General features: G+C 39.4%; 1 protein-coding gene across 1 annotated transcript; it reads left to right on the forward strand.

The window, feature by feature from the left end:
• The first annotated feature begins 11066 nt into the window (after positions 1-11066).
• Positions 11067-21680, forward strand: LOC103146337 (Ras homolog, mTORC1 binding). The gene is made up of 8 exons (XM_007564203.2): positions 11067-11372; positions 12556-12627; positions 16846-16913; positions 16996-17078; positions 17154-17210; positions 17330-17377; positions 18565-18646; positions 20893-21680. Exons 1-8 carry the CDS (start codon positions 11321-11323, stop codon positions 20980-20982), a joined length of 552 nt encoding a protein of 183 aa, XP_007564265.1. The 5' UTR covers positions 11067-11320; the 3' UTR covers positions 20983-21680.
• The last annotated feature ends 412 nt before the right edge of the window (positions 21681-22092 follow it).

Consider the following 22092-nt stretch of genomic DNA (forward strand, 5'->3'; position numbering starts at 1 on the left):
GTCGTATAAAACTTGCCACAGTTATTAGCCCTGTTGCCTTGCAGCAGGAAGGTCGTAGGTTTAATTCCCAGCCAGAGACATTCTGAATGGGGTTTGCATGTTTTTTGTGCATGAGTGGATCCTCTCAGTACTCCGACTTCCTCCCGCAGACCGAAAATATGCCTTTTATATCCATTGGCTCTGGGCTAGCCTTAGGTCTGAGGTTGTGTGTGTGCTTATGTTTATGATTGTCTGTCTCTGTGTTGCCCCGCAGTAGACTGGCAGTGGCAATCTATTGATGGTCTACAATGTTTTTAATCCAATGACGGCTCCAGATAGGCATCACCCCACGGCATCAATATAGACAATAGATGGATTGATTTGAAGCAGACATAGGCAACTTTAGCCAAACAGATCTCCAGTGATATGTTCTCTTTCCGTTTCTATTTTAAAGAGTGAATAAAATAAATGTGCCTCTGTTCCATATCATTCAAGATCATAGAAATTGGAAGTCAAGGGTTAGTTTCTTCACATTTTGATCAAACTAAACTAATAAACAAGTGTAAGCTTAAAATACGAGGCACATTTATTTAAAGGAAAACAGCATTTATGTTACTTTGTCGGTATAAATTGAGTTACAGCTGCTTTAAAGATTCTGCTATGCACAACATATTACACATTCATCATAACATCATTGTCTCGTTCTTCTCACCGTTATTCACACGTCAAACCAGCAGCAGCTCTAAGCATCATCATGATACATCAGTATGAGCTGCTTCAGTCTCAAGTGCAAAAGGACACAGGGTATTCCAGTATGTTCCTATAACTCTGCTGCTACTTAATTCTGCTATTTAATCTCACTTATATCGCCCCCCATAGGGAAGTATCTCTCTTTACATGAAATAGTACACTGAAGCACATTTACATTTTTGAATTTGCCTTTCCCTCCAGCAACCGCGGCGGTAAAAACGTCTTAATGCGCCGTCCCTGAAGACATTTTTCTTAAGTACTTCCCAGCAGTTGTTGCTCAAGGGTATTTGTTCACGTTCTTTTCAAAATTTAAAACACAATTTAAATAATTATATGTTTTCAGTATTTGCTCGAGCTGAAGATATATATACATATTTATCATTTCTTTAACCGACAATTCGCATGGATACATTCCACGTTATTGGGACAATGAAAGTAAAACACTCTGACTTCTTAAAGCTTGCTCTGTTAAAAACAGCCACCTTGCACACTCAGATTCAAAATAATTCATGCCCCGAAGGCAGAGAGGGGTTATATATAGGTGAAAAAGTGTTATTAGGTAATCATTCAGAAATGTCTCTGAACATCAGTCGTCAGGTTTGGTGGAGAGAGAAGTAGTTCAAGGGCAAACTGAGGTTTGTGAGATGAGGAAAAGTTTTTAGGCAAAACCCTTCAAGGCTTTTTAATGGTTGTTAATGAATGCAAAGTATTATGGAAGATTCAACAACCTGAACCCTAAATGAACTCTTTCATTTCTCAATGTGTGTTAAGAGAAACGTATTGGGTGCAGGATGTTTATGAGGATATAATGTTTAGCATTTTCTTTAAAAAGAAAATCAATGTGACTGTAATTCTGCGGCGTCATGTCTCCGTTTACTTCCAGTGCTGGATTTCTTGGCAGAGATTTACATTGTCTGTTTTGAGATTTCTTCTTAGCTGGCTCCGAAAGGATTCTCCTTTTATTTGTCATTTTTGTTGCCTTTTGCTTTTTGTTCTCCCTCAGTTTCTTTTTCTTTTTGGTCTTTTATTCCAAAAAAAGGTATGCCTGATCCAGGGAGTTTGTGTTTAGCTGTCACCCTCCACTAGAAAGATGTATTGCTGCCAGTTACTTTGTATTTCTTCCATAGAAAGTTCAGTTGATCCTGTGATTAACCGCTGAGCTGTAGATCGTTTCTTGGACAGGCTCACATCAAAAGTCCTTTGGGATCTCTCACCAAAACCTTGCTCAGGATGAGGGATTGCTACAAACTCAGTGACTCAAGCAGTTGGGTATCCTTGTAGAAAACTTTTTACTAATTCAAATGATAAACCAAACTGAAAGACTGTGATCTCATAAGGCTTCCTGAGTCTGAGCAGGACTGGAAGAAGCCACGGTCATCACTCTCCTCCCAGCGCAGTAATCAAAGTACAAGGATGACAGTTAGCAGCGATACTTACCTCTGGGGACTCTGTGGCTTTGCTGTGAGGAAGGCAACATCAGCACTTATGAGTGATAGGCTCGACTGTGTCTGTGCAGAATTGGACATCGGAGCTGCTAAGGTGCATTGACCACTCAAGCAGATGCCCTGCTTGTGCAGCAAATCTCATCTGGGATTTTCTTTCGAAATGTCAATATCTCAACATCAAAATACTGCGTGTAGTAAAAAAGACGCTGAGTACTGGATTTCTGGTGGCGGTGCTTGGAAATGCGCTTTCACCCCAGACCCTGTAGTTTGGGTGAGTTCTGCTATGTGGATGTTACACAGATCTGTGTGCCTCTGCAAATTTCTCATCCAGCTGGGGAGAGTCATATCCTGCTATCATCTTTTTTACAAGAAAAGCAACACCTCAGCTGTATCTGTCAGAGCACACCTTCCTTCAACGTGCAAATGCATCACCAGCGAGACAAACACAAAGTCCAGGAAAAATACTGTCAAACGTGCTATGAACCTTCATAAATATGCCAATTATGTCTAAACAGCATTGCATTACCAAGAAATAGCAAACATTTATGAACTGAGGAAACTGGTGGGTTACAGAAAGTTTGTTGTATGGTGGCACATTCCAAACAATAATATCAAAGCTTTGCAAAAGGTCTACGCTAACTTTGCTGTAATTTTTGCCAATTCATCTTTTCAATTCAGCTTCAAGCTCAGTCGTTTTGGATGGAGAACCTCTGTAAATGTGTGTTTTCAAGTCTTGCCACTGAATCTAAAATTGGGTGTAGGTCTGGACTTGAACTAGGCCGTTCAAACTCATAAATATGCTTTTATCTAAACCAGTCCATTGGTGAACCAGTGGTGAACAGTGGGTCTGTTTCAACAACAGCTTTCTCATTGTCCTTCACATGTGAACTGTGGATCTCTACAGCTCCTCTAGAGTTGCCAATGGAGACTTTCATTGGTTTCCCTTGCCAAACATGTTGGCTCATGTGGATGATGCCCCGTATGGAACTGCAGCTGCAGTGCCCAACGAGATATTCAGAGCTTGAGATATTGTTTTATCGCTTAGCCCTGCTTTAAATTTCTCCATAGTTTTATCTTTTGATCTGTCTGTTTTCCTTGATCTTCAGGATGTTGTTTGTTCACTAATGTTTCATAGCAAACTCCTGAGGCCTTCACAGAACAGCAGAATTTGTAGCGCAGTGGGCCGAATTCAAATGTGCTCCATACTTTTCGGGTTTTATGTTTGTAAAATTTCTGCATCATTTTCCTTTCATTTCATGACTACACATAAGATTCCAGAAATGCTTGCTGTAAAAAAGAAGTTTCTACAATGCGTGACTTTTTTGAATCAAATTTCTACTTTGAGCATAACAACAAATGAGCAAGAAAAAGCTTTCAGTTTAAATGAAACGAAAATGGGATTCACCGTTCCTCTTGCAAGCAACACCGTAATACGGAGCCCCATTAGCGCCAAATGAGGATGACTTATTCAACCTGAAAAGAGTAACACCCCGCTGTCCTCGGGGTGACAAAAATGATCTCGTTTGAGGAAACTCATCTGCTTATGTGGCACAATAATGACTCTGGATGAGCTACCTTTTGAGACTTCACTTTAACATATAAACCATTATTACTCGTTCATTACTTTGGGGGATTCTGGCAGTGACGGATGATGTATGGCCTCATTGTTGGAGAACCTGCTGTAGGTGTCTGGATCCTGTTGAAATGTTAGGAACAGATGCCAAGACCTCAGGCTCCTGGGTCTATATGGGAGACATATTATTCCCCGCAGCCAGCGCTTTCACAGAAGAACGTGCTACCTCTTTAGACAGAATACAAGATCAGGTCTGAGAAACAAGAATTATGCATTTAGCATGCCCTTTCAGATAAAATTAGCACCGTGCAAAGGGAAAAAGCCTGCAAACAGGGCTGCACCTGAGCTAGTAATCGTCTATTATTCAGCATGTGCAGATGTGAATATTCACACCGGTGGACACTTTCCATTTGTGCAAATGCGTGCATCCCCCCCAACCCACCCCAGCTCCCTCTTGCTAATGGAGTCAGTGGGAAGAGGCAGCACATTTTTTTTTTGTCAGAATTTGAGGACATGTCAAACATGTGAATTGCCATCTGGAAATTGGCTGCAACGCTGCTCTTTCCAAACCTCCAGGTGACACAAAGGATCTGCTCAGCAATGCAAATGAGCGGGGAGGAGTGTCCATCGAGGCTGCTCAGAGGGATGGATACGAGGCCAAGAACATTTCATTTTAATGTCTCCAATATTCTTTTCTTCACAAGATTGGACACACCGAAGTTGCCCCTGGCTGCTTGTGCAAAGGCTCAGCATAGAATTAAAGCTATTTTTAACATATGCAAACACTGTCTGAAGGCATGTTAGTGTTAAAAGAGCACAAACACAAACGGCATCTTCTCAGAATATGTTTTCACCTCCTTATCAACTCAGAGAGAACCACCTCCACCGAGTATTTTATAATCCCTCTAATCCCCCGCCCCAGGCCGCATGCCAGGTACGTGTAGTTAGATGTGCACTGAGACAGCCAGATTCACCCTCAGATACAGTAAACTGGGACAACATGATGAATAGATAATAAAGGCACCCAGGAGACGGAGCTATCCGGGTTAACTCCGCCGTGTAAAGACACCATTTGTAACGATGGCTGGAATGGAAGTGAGCAAAGCTAACCGGGCTCCAAAGTGACCAAATCAGTCGTGACTTTGCTGATGCAGCAGATGGGAAGTACAAACCAATTGTGGCTGTGACAACAACAAAGCAGGGTGATGAAGTACCGCGAAGCAACCAATCTGGGTCTCACCTGCTTACTGCCACAGAACACCGAGCCTCGCACAGAAACGATTGAACAATCAGTACAGCTTCGCTCCTAGCTTTGAGATAAACTGTCACTTTAAGATGGCGGTTTAATTTGAGCCTTAAAGTTTTTAAACCCTCAAGAAAAATGTATGTAACAAATATCTATGGTTCCATCCTTATGAAACAGAAACAGTGCAGCTCAGTAAAAAACTCGACATTTTTTGCAATATGCTGATAAGCGACTTAACAGTTGGACAATCGCACGGTGTCCCACTCTTTCCTACCTCGGCATATGTCATGATGTCTCCGAAAAAGTGGGTTAAGTGGATCTAAACTTGAGGAAGCAAAGTAAATTTTGATGTCCTATTTGAGCCTAAAGATATTTTATGCAGGGGTCTGTCTTGGATTTTGTGATACGTCACAGCATGGGACACAGATGAGATCATCAGATACTGGAAAGCTTCACCGGTTGGTACTTGGCCAGAATATAATCAGTAATCTGAAACTGACTGATTTCAGTCACTGTTTTAAAGCGAGATTTTTTTTTCAATTGATGACAGTATTTTTCATTCATTTGATTGTAAGTAAATTGTAGCAGAAAACAAATCAATGGAGAAATTCCAGTCATGAATAATTTAATGTGAATCTACATGAAATGTTGCTTGGTTGAGTGTTACAGGTGCTGCAGAGAAATTCATATAACCAGGCTGAGGCTTAGACTAGAAGTGACAGAGCTTTCAGAGATTTCAGGGACTTTTTTCTGCTCATGCCACCAGAACTTTAAACAATGCAACTTGACAAGCCCTGTTGGAAAAATTAGGATGCCTGCCAGAGCATCACTGCCAGCAAGCCATAAATGTTTCATGTGGTGCTGATATGGTAATCACAGGATGCCGACAATGACACCTTGTGAGAGTTGGATAACGATGGCTGTCTTTCAGGCCTGGGTGACTCTGGACACACTCCAGTGTTTGAGGCGCAGCCTGAAGAGTGAATCTGTCTCTTAAAAGTTTTCTAAAAGCCTAATACAGTGATGAAAGTCTGCATACGATGAATGAAACACAGGTGCACGAGCCCTGCAGGCACCATGCAGCCACAGACCCGATGTTGTGAGCCGCATGCCGTGATCTTAAATATATATTCTGTTTCATGAGGTTTGTGAGAGGGTCCAGGTGCCCAGTGGTGGCACAGGCCCAGCTGGAGGATGTGGCTGACTGGTGCTCAGGCTGGCATACTAACAGAGCCAGGGGTGCTTTCACAGCTAGCTTGAAAGGGGCTGGCGCCGGTGCCATTCACCCCCCAGTTCAGAGGCACAAGCTCCAGCTGCATGTTCATCGCAGACTGAAAATAAAAAAGGGAAACTTTTATTCTGTTTTTTTTTTTCTTCTTCTTCTTTTTTGCGCCACACCCTCTGGAGGGGGTTTCGTGACAGGAATGCTGATCTGATCGGGTGACATTACACACAACGCTGCCACCTTGACAACATCTGCCTCTCGCTGCACATGACATTCTCCCAGATTTAAAGCTAGAGTGGAAAGAGGACATTTTCATACCTCATGGGATGAAGTAGGGAAATGCCAGCTCGTCTGAAGCAGCTTAATATGATATTTGTCTGAAGCTTGTGTAAGCCTTTTATTAAAGTGACACAATCTTGTCAGACACCTGTTGTTCTTGCAGGCAGGGATGTTTATTGTTGGCCTATCTAGTAACACGGTAATCCCCAGCTGGAACACAGCAGTGTTACCAGTGTAACCTATTCTTGGCCATCATAATTTTCTGCGAGAGCGTTTGTTTAAGCATGACAGTCCGTGTGCAGGAGGGAGAAAGTTGCACACAATTGTAAAATTACGGAGATTTACATCTGAAAATCTCTTAGGTTTGATCTCTACTAATCCTCACTGCCAGTGACTTGAATCCATCCGTCCACTGTCTACCTCCAGGGGTCAGAGCTGGAAATGACTTCCCATTATTTATTTTATTTTTTGTTCAGAATAGCTAAAACTCTGTCAAAAATGAAAGAGAACCTCCTTGACATTCTTGTGATTTTGTGCTGCCTTTAGTTGGTTTTCTCCCAGGATTGATTCGTACTTGGCTCTACCTGTAACATCTCCAGGAAAAGCATCCCCACAGCATGACAGTGCCACCACCGTGTTTCATGGTGAGGATGCCTTGTTCAGAATGTAAGCCTTCTGGTATGTAAAGTTTTGCATAAAGCAGTGAAAAGGTCAACCGTGGTCTCATTTGAGCATAAGAAAATTTCTTCCACATGTTTGCCGTGTCCTCCACATGGCTTCTGGCAAACTTTAAACAAGACTTGGTTTGTTTTCAATAATTCAAGTCTTGTCACTCCTCCACAAAGACTAAACTTGTAGTCTTTGTGTAAGTCTTTGTCAAACCAATTGTTGTGAAGAAATCACAAAGCCAGATTTTTCAGAGCTACCATTGGGCTGTTTATTGCTAGAGGTATCAGAGTAAATGGGGAGCTGAATACACATCCGTGCCACTTTTTAAAATTATTTTTAATGAGAAAACCCATTTGAAATCATGCCTGTTGGTCTATTACATAAAATCCCAACAAAACACTGACTCTTGTGAGTGAAACGCATTCAGGGGTGTGAATACTTTTCCAAGGCATTGTGTGTGTACAGTACTCAGTGATGGCAAGCATCATTTCTCTTCCTTCTGGCACGCAATGTCATGCAGAACAAGTCGCTTATTGCTGACTGCAGTGATTTCCCGTGTCTGCTTCTGGGAAGTGTGTGTGGAGGCAAAACAGTTGGGTCTTACTGGACATGTCTGTGATTAAGAAGTAATGGACCAGGATGTGACAGGAAAGCAGGGAGTGGGGGGGGGGCAGACTGATCGCTCACAGGGAAGGAAAGCTGCATATCTTTCAGGCTTTTGTGAGAGAATACAAATTTTGCACGAGTTTTGCCCGCCAAATCCCACCAGGGGGACATTAAAGAGCCACGTCGTCAACTGAACCGCCGAGGAATGATGGACACATTAATTGTGGAGTCAAAAGACCCTCTCATCATCTCACCCTGCCTGCCATGAATTCCATTGTCTGCATTTGGATTTAACCCACTAATTGGAGCCCGAGTACCTATTGTCTTGTTGCATGCCTGCGGTTTTTGGCTTAAGGTCTCAGTTATATTAGGATGTGGGCATTTTAACAATCATAATCAAGTGTTGGATCAGATAATCAGTGATGTGTGTGAGCTGGTTGAGGTGTTTGGCCAAGCAAAGTTCAAACATCAAGGCATCACAAGAGTGGAAATAAACTGTGATTAGACAGTTTTATTTCTGAGGGGACAGCAGACAGCTGCTTCAACGCTCAAGCAGAAGGTCTGCAAGCGTTCCTGGGGGCCACAGATGGGTGTATGGGGACACCTACTGGCCAAACTTCAGGCAAGCAAGAGAAAAGTTTAGCAACAGTTCAGTTTAATTTTTTTTTTAGTAAAATAAAAGTAATTTCTGGATTCATTATGTCTGTGTTCTTAAAACCTTTCTCAGAAAATCAGGATTTGGCTCTGACGCATTGTATGTTCGACTTTCTAGTTTCTGTAAGCAATCTATTTATATTGCATCTAATAAAATCCTAGGTATACATGAAGTGAGCTGCAGTAAAACACAGCAGTAAGAAAGGGAATATGCCAACAGGAGAAATTAAAAACTAAATGAATCATGAGCTTGAAAATGACAGATCACATTTAACAGACTTAAAAACTGAAAAGCTCTGACATGGAGCTTTTCCTGTCTGCGTCTCCACCTGTTGGTCGATGACATGCACAATCCTGGAGACTTTTGCTCTCGATCTTTAGTCCTCTTCTCTGTGTTCATGAACACCTAAAATATGAAGATAGCATGTGTATAGATTCTTGCTGCAGTATTCACAGCTAGTTTTGTGTCTTGTCACATTAAAACTATAAACCTTCATGTTTTTTTATTATTGTCAAGAGCTTTAATGTGCTAGACCAACACGACCAACTGTCTGGGCTCTTTTTATATTCATATGTGGATTTTCTCAGAGTTCAAAACAGGAGAAAAAAAAACATGACTGGTAGGCTAATTGGTCTCTCTAAGTTATGTGTAATTATGTGCATATTTCTCTGTTCTGTGTGTCTCTGTGTTGCCCTGTGATGGCTAAATGTTCAGGGTGGACCTTTCCTCTGGACCCTACAGAATAAACATGATCCAATAAATAAATAAAATGCCTTGCCTCACAGTTATCAGTTAAATAAGTTGGTCCTGGACCTGGTCACAAGGCTGGGATTTTTAAAATGGTCTTTACTGTGAAATGTGCTAATGTGTTATTTCTGAACAACAACAAAAAAAAAACAACAACAAAGCAATGAAAAAAGAAAAACTTTCCTCTTTGGTGACACATTTCCAGCCTGCAATCCTCTCTGTCTGATCCTCAAAGGCCACAAGTAGCAGTCAGGTCGGCAGAGAAACTAATAGTTAACACTCAGTGACTCACTCAGTTCAGGACTTCTTCAAGCTGTAAAGTCAGGAATCCTCACACAACCGTCCTGAACGTCACTGTTCCCAATTCTGCCCACCGGAGGGCGCTGTCGAGCCCAGCAGGTTTGCCGTCTGATGCAGCTTGTCCAACAAAAGGATGTGTTTTTATATGAAAATGTATTTTATTTGTAACATGTGAATTAACCGATGAATCAAACTAACGGAGAACAGACAAGTTCCTGCTGAGAAACTAGAACTGTTGACACCGAAACACTACTGTAACACCAAGAACCCATCATCATCATCATCATCATCATAGACTGAAGCTGCCAGGATATCACGCGACAGAAGCTGATAATATTAGGCATTTCTGGCCTCTTTACTGTTGTGTCTCAATTACCAGAAGTCATCTACAAGGTTTGTTCCCACAGCTGAAGAGGTTAAACATTATGCCTCTATTTTGCTTTAAGAAACCTTAAACATTGCCTGTCATATGCTGCAACTTAGTTGTATTACATCATAATACTTAATAGCTTAATAAAATATTTGTTTGAATCTGAAGACTCATCTAGTTTCAGGTAATGTTAATGTTCTTGGATATATAATTGTTTTGTTGTGTCTTCTGTTTTGAAAATATTGATTAGAGGTTAATCAACTGGCTTAGAAGAAAAGAAGAAAAAAAGAAGAAAAAGATGTAACTATTCTATTTAACCACCATTTAAAAAGAAATGTGGGGAAGAAATGTACAAAGAGCATTTTTTTTCCTTTTGCTTCCTTACCAACTTGCCATAAAAATCGGATGTTTTTCTACATAAATAATGCTGAATGACAAAAACATGTATCACACATGAAAGAACAAAACTGTTGTGTGAATGTTTCTCTGTTTATTTGATTCTTAATAACTGGAACATTAAGCATTAAATCTGATGTGCTTGATGATTTTAATGATGGCATATGTTTCATATTCCTTACTTTATTATGTATTCAAGGTGTAAAACACTTTGAATGTACTTGTTGCTGAAATGTGCTTTTGCTATAAACTTGATTACAGCCCTCACATTTAGCATAAAACTATTTTTTAGAAGAAAACTATAAATTATGCTTTTATGCCTCAGAATGCTGAAGGATATTCATGAAGGGATGAACACAAAGTGTACCACCATTTTTGGATTCTTTTTTGTAAAATAGTAAAATATCCTGAATCGTTTTCATTCCCCTTTCTAATTACGCACCACTAGATTATATTTATTTATCACACGATGTACAATCCCAACAAAGTGCATTAAAGTTTGTGACTGCATCATAAATAGGGGTTCATTTGTGGTCTGTGGGACGCCTAATCTTATTTTACATTTTTAAGATATGAATCTTGCTTTACTACCACAGATTAAATAATTAATCCTTGTTAGAGCCTGAATTTGTGCTCCCTGACCCTAAAGATATGAATGACATTGCTGTTGACCACCTAGCACGTCATGGAGCGAGTCACAACCAATCACAATGCAGAACTATTTGACGAAAAGCTGTGGCATCCAATCAAAAAGCCAGTAGGCGCAGTTAGGCCTGCCTCTGCTCTTCTTTCGGCCAATCAGACCCAAGCAGTAATTATTTATTCATTAAATTGCAAAGGGGAGTGACGCAGTTATTGTAGATCAGAGGATACTCCATGCTTTTTTATACATGACGTGAAATCGCATTTTTAAAAAAAATCAAATCAAATACAGAATACGTCGAAAAAAAGAGGGTGCCCCGCCGCCATCTGGACGCTGCATGTCGGATCTGAGCTCCCCTTGAATCTATTTGGATGCCATTCCCGCTGGAGGTTGCGGTACAGCCCGAGGACTGGATGTTATAACCGGGAACGGAAAACATGCCGCAGCCAAAGTCACGAAAAATCGCCATCCTCGGGTACAGATCCGTAGGTGAGTTCCCGGCCGGCGCAGCTAACTGGGGGGGATGACTCAGAGAAAGTAACATAGGATGGGACGCTGACAGCAGATCCGTGCGGCCTCTCGACTCGGTATAAGTCCATTATGAGGGCGGTTTACGCCTCCTATAATAGACTTAAATTACAGGCGGAGAAAGATCCGTCACGCAACATCTCTGAACGGGCGAATGAGCGCCACCAGGTGAAACGTGGGCTTGTGTTTATTTTCAGTGTAGGCCACGAATGTGCGGTTCAAGGCGGATATATATATATATATTTTTTTTTACACAAACCGATCATCTGGTTAGGTATCCATCAGTGACCCTCACCCCGGAGCCATGTTAGTCAGTGCCACGCTCCGTAGAGGCCTGGCGGTCCTGTGGATGTGACGCATCACTGCGTGGATTAATGTATCGCATCCGAAACAGAAGAAGCGCAATTTGTATGCGCTGGGAGGATGCTGAGGATGGCAAGATGGCACACGGAGATAACGCGATTAGAGAGCGGCATGTCTGCAGAAACGACAGAGAGCCCGGGTTTCGAATGGTTGCATAAGGTTGCAGCTTAATTCAACACGTTTACAGCGATTCACAGCAGACCTCAATTGGCACTTTACCAGACAAATAGGTCCAATTCCTATCCAGGTATGCGGAAATGTGTGTAATCAAATGAATCCAGAACAATTCTGTCAGATTTAGAGACTAATTTAATTGCACACAATCTGATTTCGTCCTAATTGTAACACAATGCAGTGAAATTCTTCTTTTTTTAATGAGAGTTGGTGCAAAGTTATGCATCGAATGAAGCCCAGCTGATTCCACTGACTCTGCAGTGATGTCTTATCCTGAGCAGCCATGTGGTAACGGTGGGAAGGAACAGTTTAGTTAACTCGAGTGAGTTAATCTCACGCAGAATAACTGCTTTGGTTAATCAAAAGCAAACATTTGGTTTCTTAGATAATTCAAATGTTTTGTAAGAGCAATAAAGAAGAACTTTAAACACAAATCTGTTATTTTGTATCATATAGTGTCATGGGGGAAGATATTCAGAAGAGGGGTAACCCGTAAAAGCTTATTGCTAAAGAAGCTGTTTCAGTGCTGTATTCAAGAATAATAATGGAAAATTTAGTGGAAAAAAAAAAAATGTGATTATACCTCATGATAATTTGTATTTTTCAGGAAAGTCTTCCTTGACAATTCAGTTTGTGGAAGGCCAGTTTGTGGACTCCTATGACCCAACAATAGAAAACAGTGAGTATGAATCTTCTGTGATATTTATTCTGATTCTCAGATTCTCATGTAGTTAGCAACCTAGGTGTCATGTTTGTCAACTATAAAAGCCTGTTTGGTTTCAGTGCTTATTTTTATTCGAAGTGGAGCTGAATGATAAGAGGTGAATAAGATTATAGGTTTCGAACATCCCACATTTTTATTTCCCATCTGTTTCATCTTCATCATTCTATCGCTCTCTATGGTCTTGTCCACAATTGTCTACACTGGGTCTGGGGATGAAGAGCAACAAAGAACACACTTTTTTTCATAAAGACATAAAAAGAGAAGAAAACGCAGGTATTTTCCACTGGGACCACAAGTTTGGTTTAAGGATGGTATATAATCTTGCATTCTATTTTAATTCAGTTTTGTGTTTAACTTCTAAGGTAGAAAATAAACAGGAAGGTCCCAGAAATTGGGAAATTTAGGAATTCTTCTAAACCAATATGGTCGCCCTATAAAAACCTTTTTTTTTTATGTTTTTGTAATGCTTTAGGTCTTAGTAAAAAATTCATACACAAAGTTTTGTCCAACTTCTCTTAATGAGAATGTTTGAAATGACTAAGAAATGCAATTTTCCTTAAATCCATTTAAGAAATAGTTAAAACGGTTAATTTTAATGTAATACTTTCTGTTTATGGCAATGAGTCTGCTTTCTTTAGTTTCAGTTTTATTGATGCATGAGGAAGGACAGCGATGCATAAAAGTACTTATACCAACTGAAATATTTTCTTGGATCTTTACGTGATAGACAAACATAAAGTAGGAAGGAAAAGGACGCGTTGTTTTCAAATGTAATTTTAAACAAATACTTTAATAACTTTATAAATCATAAAAAACAATTACAATGAAAAGGATTTTTAACACATTTGCATCCTTCTAACTGGCTATATTACAATATTTAATACTGCAAATCACCCAGATTTAGGATCCGCTGTGTGGAGTGGAATAGTCTAAAATTTGGGTTTTGTATTTTCCTGGTCTGGATAAATGTTGACAAATTAAATAAATGTTAGAGAATTTGCTTTTCTAGGTTGTATTTCTGGTGATGTTTGGAATCTTAACATGAAACGTGAAAGAAACCGGCACATAATTATGTTTGCAAATGTGTATTTTATTATTGTTTTGTCCATTTATTATTCTGATATGTAAATTTTTTATTCTTAAGTCTTTAAAATGCTTTTTACACATAATGTAGAGACTGTAAACCAAATCAAACAGTTCAGAGGCATTGTTGCTAATATTTAGGTTTGTTTTCTATCCTGAGATCAAACTATGAGATGGTAACTGACAGTTAATTGAAAATAGTAAAGTAAATAGAAGTTTTGAAATGTGAGTGTTAGTGTTTGCAATATGATTGATGTCACTCAGTGCATTTTATGACAGAAGTTCATTTATCCTGTGCATGTTTCCAGTTCCACCAAACCCAGCGATGCCAGCCGAAGAATAATGCATTTCTGTTTCTAGTAGCATTAACTTCTGCGTCTGCTCATGAAGACGCTTCCTGGTGAAAGTCAAGTGGAATAATTTAATTCTCAGTGAGACGGAGTGGAAAAGAGACTCTCACTGTTCATACATCAAAGTTTTGTCTCGTCTTTTTTTATTCCTAGTGAATTGATTAGTCAAGAGGTGGTGCATTCATATGTAATATTGCTGTTATGTTGAGACACGTCAGGGAACCATTCAAAAACCCAGAGAGAAACTTGAAGTTATCCTGCCCAAGAACTTTACATACACTGCGTAAAAAAAAAAGACACATAATCTCTTTTATTGTTGTGTGATAACACATTAAATTAAAACTTTTCTATTTAGGGCGAGTTAAGATTACCTAAACTACTCATATTTGCTTACTGCCACAAAAATGAGATATGTTTTGTAGCTTTCTTCAAAGTTAGAAGCTTATATAAAGTGTGATTTGGGTCACACTTTATATAAGTTTCCTTCCATAAGTTAAAGCTTCTCACTATAGTTTGCTGACACATTCCTGCTGAAAGATTGTAAATTTAAGAGCAAAAGTTATATTTAAAGTCAACACTGTGAGCTATTTATATAAAAAAGACAAAGAGCATTGTTGTGTTTGGGTCTTAAACCAAGTAGTGCAGCTTTACCGTTTGGTGTACATTATTATGGTATAGGTTTTAGCAGTAAAGCTTAACCAGTCTGCTTTTTAAATTTTTTTTTACTTTTGGACAAGTTCGTTTTGCACAGGTTTTGCTGCACTGCATGAACTAGATTGGACGATTTGGGGAATCACTAAGAGATCTCTTTGTGATTTTAACTGTGTGATGAAGAGCTGACTGCTCACAATGTCACTTTGGTGCAGTAACTAATAACAAGGGACGTTCTGAAGCATGCAGAACCATTTTTGATCATTCAGATTATGCCTTATCAGTGTTGTGATGTTGCATTTAGTCTGCATGTCTGGTCTCTTATGTTTTTTTGGCATGCGACAAAACCCCACATAGGAGTAAAGCGCTCTTTGTCCAGATTTTTTTTAATTAAAGGCAGCTGTAAAATAACTTTTGCTATAAAAAAAATACAACAGCATAATTAAAAAAAAACTCTAAAAGAAAATCAGTGTTCAGCAACTAAAAATGCGTCTAATATAGTCTGCAAGAATCTCTCTCACTCTACTTTTATTTCTAATTGCTTAGCTAAAATGCTGCAAAAGTTAGATGTTTTAAAGTGTTTTTAAAAAGTATATGCATACACTTTTTTTTTACAAAATTTTTCACATTTTGTCACCGAGTACCTTTAAGATATTTTATGGAACTGTTAGTGATAAACCAACATGATTTCTTGAGATTGTTTTTAACTCTAACATGGTTTAATCTCAAAGGCCATCACAGAGACTGAATTACTCACAGTAATTTACACCTACGCCACTCTGCCACACTTTTTCCTTCCACTTAACTTTCAATGAATGTGATTTGGTACAACTCTGTGCTAACATCCAGTATGTAAAGCAAATCCCCCAGTTTGTGGCTTATCGTCCCTGTGGTGAGCGACAGTGAATGTCTCCTGGATAACTGTTAAGTTGGCAGCCTTCCCAATGCCTTCGCCTGACATTTCTCTATTAAAAACAATTTCTATATGTCTTGCACAATAATTTTCTGAGACAAATATTTTTCGAGTTTTCATTAGCTTTGAGTCATAATCATAAAAAAATAAATGAATAATAAATACTTCATATTTCACCCTGGGTGTCTATGGCAAATAATGAGTTTCAGTTTTTGAATTCACTTGCTAATATAAATAATTATTTACCTGATGTAATAATCTTTGAGACACAAATGTATTCATTAATTAGGAGATTCTCAATTTTGCGTTTTATTTCGGGGTGTCAGAGCAAACAGGAGGAGTAAACACAAATGAAGAGCACAATGGACATTTATTTGTATCCTGGCAGAGCAACATATTCATACGATGGATTCTGAGGTTTCCATGGTTTGATTTTAGCTCTGGTATGATGTCTGGTAATTCCTTTATGATTTTAGCGAGTTGTTATTGGATGACAATGAATCACAAGATTCACCCACCAGGGTGCAATGTTCCCTCTACAATAATGTGTTGAAACACGACACCAACTGATCTGAGACAGAGAGAGAGAGAGAGAGAGAGAGAGAGAGAGAGAGAGAGATGGAGCGCGATAGAGCAGATTAATCTGTTATTTCTGACTGGTTTGTGTCTGGACTTCTTCTCACGGTTGCAAAAGTGAACATTGCTCTAAGGCAGTACTTCTTTTTTTGTTTTGTTTGTGGGACAAACACACCAGTTCATCAACACAAATAATCCCAGACTCCTGAGAGGTCCGGGTCGAAACTTTACCTGCAGGCTGCTTTCCTGCTTTTCCCTCACGCTTTTGCTCGCGTACAGCGCCCTGCGTTGGCTGTGCGCTCGGTTCCGTGTCTATAAATAATCCCCTGGATGCTTAACATGAAGCGGTGTCAGCATTATTAGTGAGATGCTGCAGGATGTGCACCGCCTCTCCGCCGTGATGGATAACCAAACTCGTCTCCAGACAGATATTGGCAGTGCACCGCGGAACTAATTCCACGGTATCAAACTGGATTTACAACTCTGTCTTTAAGTGTGCAGAACAGAGATAAACATTATATTAGGAAGATGTTTTTATCATCCTGGCACAAAATGCATTTAAATGCGCAGTTTCTAAATGTGTTCGTCTTGTCGTTGCAGCATTTACTAAAATGATCACAATAAATGGACAGGAGTACCACCTTCAGCTCGTTGACACAGCAGGGCAGGTAGGACTCCATTACAAGCCTGGTGTCATGTTTCTGTTATAAACCCACTAACTCATTTCTCTGCTGGATGAATCTTTTCCAGGATGAATACTCCATCTTTCCTCAGACATACTCCATAGATATCAACGGTTACATCCTGGTCTATTCTGTTACGTCTAATAAAAGGTGAACGTTCGTCCCCGGCATCCCAGATGGACTCTGTGACCTTTCTAACTGTTCTCTTCATTGTTTTTCTTCCAGCTTTGAAGTTGTTCAAGTTATCCATGAAAAGCTGTTGGACATGGTGGGGAAGGTTCAGTGAGTACCTCCTTTTTTTTTTTTTTTTCTTTTTTGTGGCTTTGCTCTTCTGAGACTTTTTAAATCTCTCTTACACAAATGATGTTGTGGTTTTGTGATATATTTTCTTTTTAATGCAGAGTTCCAATTATGCTTGTCGGAAACAAGAACGACCTACATATGGAACGGTATGTCCCATCATTACAATGTTAGGTTTACTGGAGATTGCTCATCCTCTTCTGTGACAGCATATCAAAGGAAATCCGAAAATCAGACAAAGATAAAGTAAACACAAAAAAGAATTTTATTTATTAAAAAACATAAAAAGAACAAGCTGGATCACTCTGCATGAAAGGATTGTTTAATGTGAAGCGAAATTGTCTCAACTATTCCAAAACTTTCATTTTGGTTTGATTTGTTCTTAAACCAATCAGAGGTGGACTTGATGGTGTGTTTTGGATCGTTTACCAAGCGAACTTGGGCTTCAGGTCAGAAACTGGCAGCTATTTCTCTTCAGAATGTTCTGCTAGAAACTGATTCCATCAGTTTGAAATTTTCAAGGTTCTGAAAGAATAAAACTAGCGCCACCATGTTTGACTGTTGGTATGATGACAATTACACCAGTCCACAGAATATTTTCCCAAAGGTTCTGGGGATAACCAAGACTTTTTTAATTTTTAATTTTTTTTTTTTTTTTTTCGGCAAATGTGCGACAGGCTTTGTGTTCACTTTGGTCAGCAGTGGTTTTTGGCTGTTGCTGCCCAGTCTCTGTTACTGGTGAATCACTAACACTGGTCGGTCTCAACTGAGGCGAGCGAGATCTGCAGGGCTTTAGATGTTGTTCTGGCTCCTGTTGTGGCCTCCTGGATGAGGTGTTGATGTGTTTTTGGAAATATTCCACAATGAAATGCTTTGTGATTGACTGGTTCACCACCGTGCTCCATGTTTTCTCCCTTTGTGGGTAACGGCTCTCACTTTAGTTTGTTGGTGTCCCAAAAGCTCCAGACCAATAAATGTCAGTGACTTTCTTTCATCTGCTCTTGAATTTTTTTTTAGACCACGGCATAATGAGATGCTCTCTGAGATAGTTGAGCCTACTTCATGATGTCAGACAGGTTCTATTTTAAACTTTTTCCTGATTCCACAGGTCAGTCAGTAATTATGTCAGGTTGTTCCTACAAACACCTGACCAGGGCGTTTCTGGTTTTAATTTGACCTGAAACACAAATGAGAATGACATTTTTTTACATTTCCAATTTTGCTGTTCGTGTACACATCACCCATTTACATCTGCTGACTTCTGAGCTGCTGCAGATGGAGTTTTTTTTAATCTTTCCATTTTCACGTTTGCATGTGTTTTATTTCTCCACATCAGAGTGATCAGCTGTGAAGAGGGGAAAGCATTAGCTGAGTCCTGGAACGCAGCCTTCATGGAGTCCTCAGCCAAGGAGAACCAGGTAGAAAATGTTCATGTTTGCTGATAAAAGTTCCTGATTTTTTTTTTTCCCCCCACAAGTGTTCGTTCAACTTCCTCACTTAATCACAATTAGTTTAATGAAACTCATAATTGAGTTGGAATCGCAAAACATCATGTCACTTTTTTTTTGTTAAAATTTAGTAAAATTATTTTTATGTAAAAACAAAAACCTTAAAGAATAATATATGACAAATTATTGCAAATTTTTATTCATACAATTATGTCAATTTGTGTCAGGTATAACTGACATTTGATTTTAACACAGCAGAAAAAAATGAGAATGAGAGGCTAAACGACAAAACATGACATAAAGGTTATAGTTACAGATTTACAGGAAAATGTCTTAAATACAAAGAGAAGTATACAGACACATTCAACAAATTGGAATATAATTGAAAAGTCCATTTGTTCTAGGAACTTTATCCCTACATTACACACACAAATGGATGTTTGAATGCCTTTATTTCTGTTAATTATGATGATTTCCACTTACAGCTAATGAAATCATGACATTTAAAATTACAACATTACGTCAGACTGTCATGCAGTGCGGTTGTAGAATGGTGAGGATGGAAGTGGAGGGTTCACTGCAGTAATCATGATGGTTTTAATGATGACCTACAAAAATTCAAAAACCCAGGCAGCACAGGTGAGCAGAAGGCGAGGAGCTCAGAACTGGTAGCAACTGAAATAACTAAAAAAAAATAATAAAAAAAAAAAAAAACAGGCACTGGGGCGTCACATCCGGATAAACCAAAACCTTACACAGACCAATAGAAAAAATATTTTTAAACACAGGTCAGTGAAAAGTATGTTTAGTACATGCTTAAAAGTTATTCTCAAAAGATACGTTTAATCTGACAAATGAATCGATATTCTAAATCACTGAACATAATTGTAATCGTCAACCTTAACTCACTGTTGTGCTAAATCTCTTATCTACTGTGTTTGTATTTGTTACTTCTCATGTAAACAACGTCAGACCGCTCCAGCTCAAAACGCATCATACTCGTCGTTCTGATTTGGTGGACGTTGGACCAAAGTGTCTCATCGAACCTCGTCCATCCGTCTCTGCTGTGCGACTGAAGGATGCTTTTGTTGAGCAGCGTTTCTGCTCCACGCCTGATTTCTCGATGAGAAGCCTCCCTTCTATTAGTCGTGCCGCTCGCAGTCGTTCGTCAGCTGTTTCAGAACGATGACCCTGCTGCAACACGACTGGCTTACGGTGAATTAAGCGAGCGCCACCGTCTGATTTAAATTCCACTTCATCCAGCTCAGAGGCACTTTACGCCGCTCCGCCTACATGAACTAAAGCAGCAGGTGTGCTTGAAGACGCCCACACAGTCTGTGTTCGGAGGCCCTGCGGCTTCGCACTTGTCATGTCTGCATTGTGTTTCCTGCCTTCGAGTGGACGAAAAGTCACTCAGGCACAACTGCATAATGCCTCATACTATTCACAGCTTCCCCTTGTTTAGAAGAGAAATAACAGCCTCTTTCAAGTCCAAAGCACAACAAAGCAACAAACGGAAGGCTGTGCTTTTGACAAAGTTGCATTACGATATAAAATTGGAGACATGCACCTCCATAAAGACAAATGTTTCAAAATAAAACTAAAATATCGATGATGTGAAAGTCGAGTAATGAAAATAAGTAACAGAGACAAAAAAAAAAAGCTTTTGAGATTGCAGCAGAAAAATGAAACATGCAGCAACATAAAACCACAAAAGGAAAGAAAATTTGAAAAGTAACAACTGAAAAAGAGAAGTCGAATATTTCAGGAGAGCAATGTTTTTTTGTTTTTTTTTAAGTTTATGGAACAAATGGAACACCAAAACAAATAATGTTTTATAAAACATATTTAGATTATTACATATCCACTATTTACTCACACTGTATACCTACAGTAAACTTAGCATATAGAAATAAATCTGATATGGCAAAATGTCTGCTTTGCATACCCCAAAAGATCAGAAAGACTAAAAACGTTTGTGACCCGCTGCGTGTTGAACTACTTAGATTTTCTCACCACACAAATATCTTCAGGTAGTCAATGAATCTGCTTTTCAAATGCAGTCAGACGCAGTGGGTCACCGTTTCAAAACTAACCGCCGAGTGTTGTAAATGAAAGTCACGGACTCCATGGAGGGTTGAAAGTTCAGCATGTGCCAAGTGCAGCATTTGACGTTGTTCCGCATGTGCTTGTCGCTCTCTCTGTCGCTCCCTCAGACGGCCGTGGAGGTTTTCCGCAGGATGATCTTGGAGGCGGAGAAGATGGATGGAGTGCAGCCTGTAAAAAACCCCTGCTCCATGATGTAGAGCCGCCCAATCAACACACAGGACACTGCACTGGGAAATCCCGTTACTTGAAGGCTAGCCGCCAGTTCCCCTCCACCTCAGCTGAGTCTACGCCCCTTCCTCAACCAGGGTCCTAAATACCCAAAAGTGTCTATTTATGGCTCTGATTCCACTGTCATTATCAGTATTCCCCATCCCCCCTTTCTGTCATCCTCGTTTTTCTTTGTGTGTGTGATTAAAAAACATGGATGGGTGGTTATTCTCTTGTCTTAAATCTCGCTCAGGCCACCTTTCCATATCTGTGCTCAGCACTGATGCAAAACCTGAAACAGTTGGTATGGATGTATCAGAACAAATATTTGTAGCTAGGAACAGAAATAGTAAGCTTGATGCATCTTAGCTTTTCCCCTGCACAGCTTCCATATAAGACCGCGTTTAAATGACAAGATAAAAGAATTGTGGTGTTTGCTGCGTATATGAAAAGAGTCAGATTAACAAATCTTTATTCTGATATATTGCCAGCTGTGTGGGCCTCTCTGATGTACACCTTTTCTACTTCATCACCTCGCAGTTCCCACGTCCCTCAGTTAGTTTCCCATTGGTTACTGTCAGCCAAAATTAAAATAATAATAATAAAATCTGCATTCATTTTCTAATGTTGAAAATGTTGTACAAATGTTTTTGATTGTAATCATTAAAGCAAAAAGTGGTTATGTAAGCAGCATGGTCCGTGGTTTATTCAGATGCATCTTTGTTAGAAAATTTGATGCTGCTGAACATTCAGGGTTTTTTTTATGTGCTTATCTGCAAATATGAAAGAGAGAAGGGATGATAAAATCATGTGTGAATCAGTAAAACTAAGTTTGTTTCTTGTCCAGGTAAATCCTGCTATAGTTTTTTTTTTTTTTTTTTTAGAGAAGTGTTATTTAAGTACAGCAATCTAAATCTAAAATTACATTTTTGATCCAACATATTTACAGTTGACTTCAGAAGTTTACATTTACCCGTTATTCAATGATTCCTTACAACTGTTCCGTTTTGGCAGTGGGATAATTATGCAACATAGACCTTCAATTATTAAAAAAAAACAAAAAAAAAACAAGAGCTACATTTTTTAAAATCTACTGTTAA

Source organism: Poecilia formosa, unplaced genomic scaffold, assembly GCF_000485575.1.
Source record: "Poecilia formosa unplaced genomic scaffold, Poecilia_formosa-5.1.2 Scaffold156, whole genome shotgun sequence".
NCBI classification, from domain to species: Eukaryota; Metazoa; Chordata; class Actinopteri; order Cyprinodontiformes; family Poeciliidae; genus Poecilia; species Poecilia formosa.

What these genes read in the sequence shown, in the direction of transcription:
- LOC103146337 (XM_007564203.2), top strand. Translation starts at nt 11,321, where the DNA reads ATGCCGCAGCCAAAGTCACGAAAAATCGCCATCCTCGGGTACAGATCC. An exon ending in TCGTTGACACAGCAGGGCAG is followed by an intron (nt 16,914 to 16,995) that starts GTAGGACTCCAT and finishes AATCTTTTCCAG; the next exon opens with GATGAATACTCCATCTTTCC. An exon ending in CCTCAGCCAAGGAGAACCAG is followed by an intron (nt 18,647 to 20,892) that starts GTAGAAAATGTT and finishes TCGCTCCCTCAG; the next exon opens with ACGGCCGTGGAGGTTTTCCG.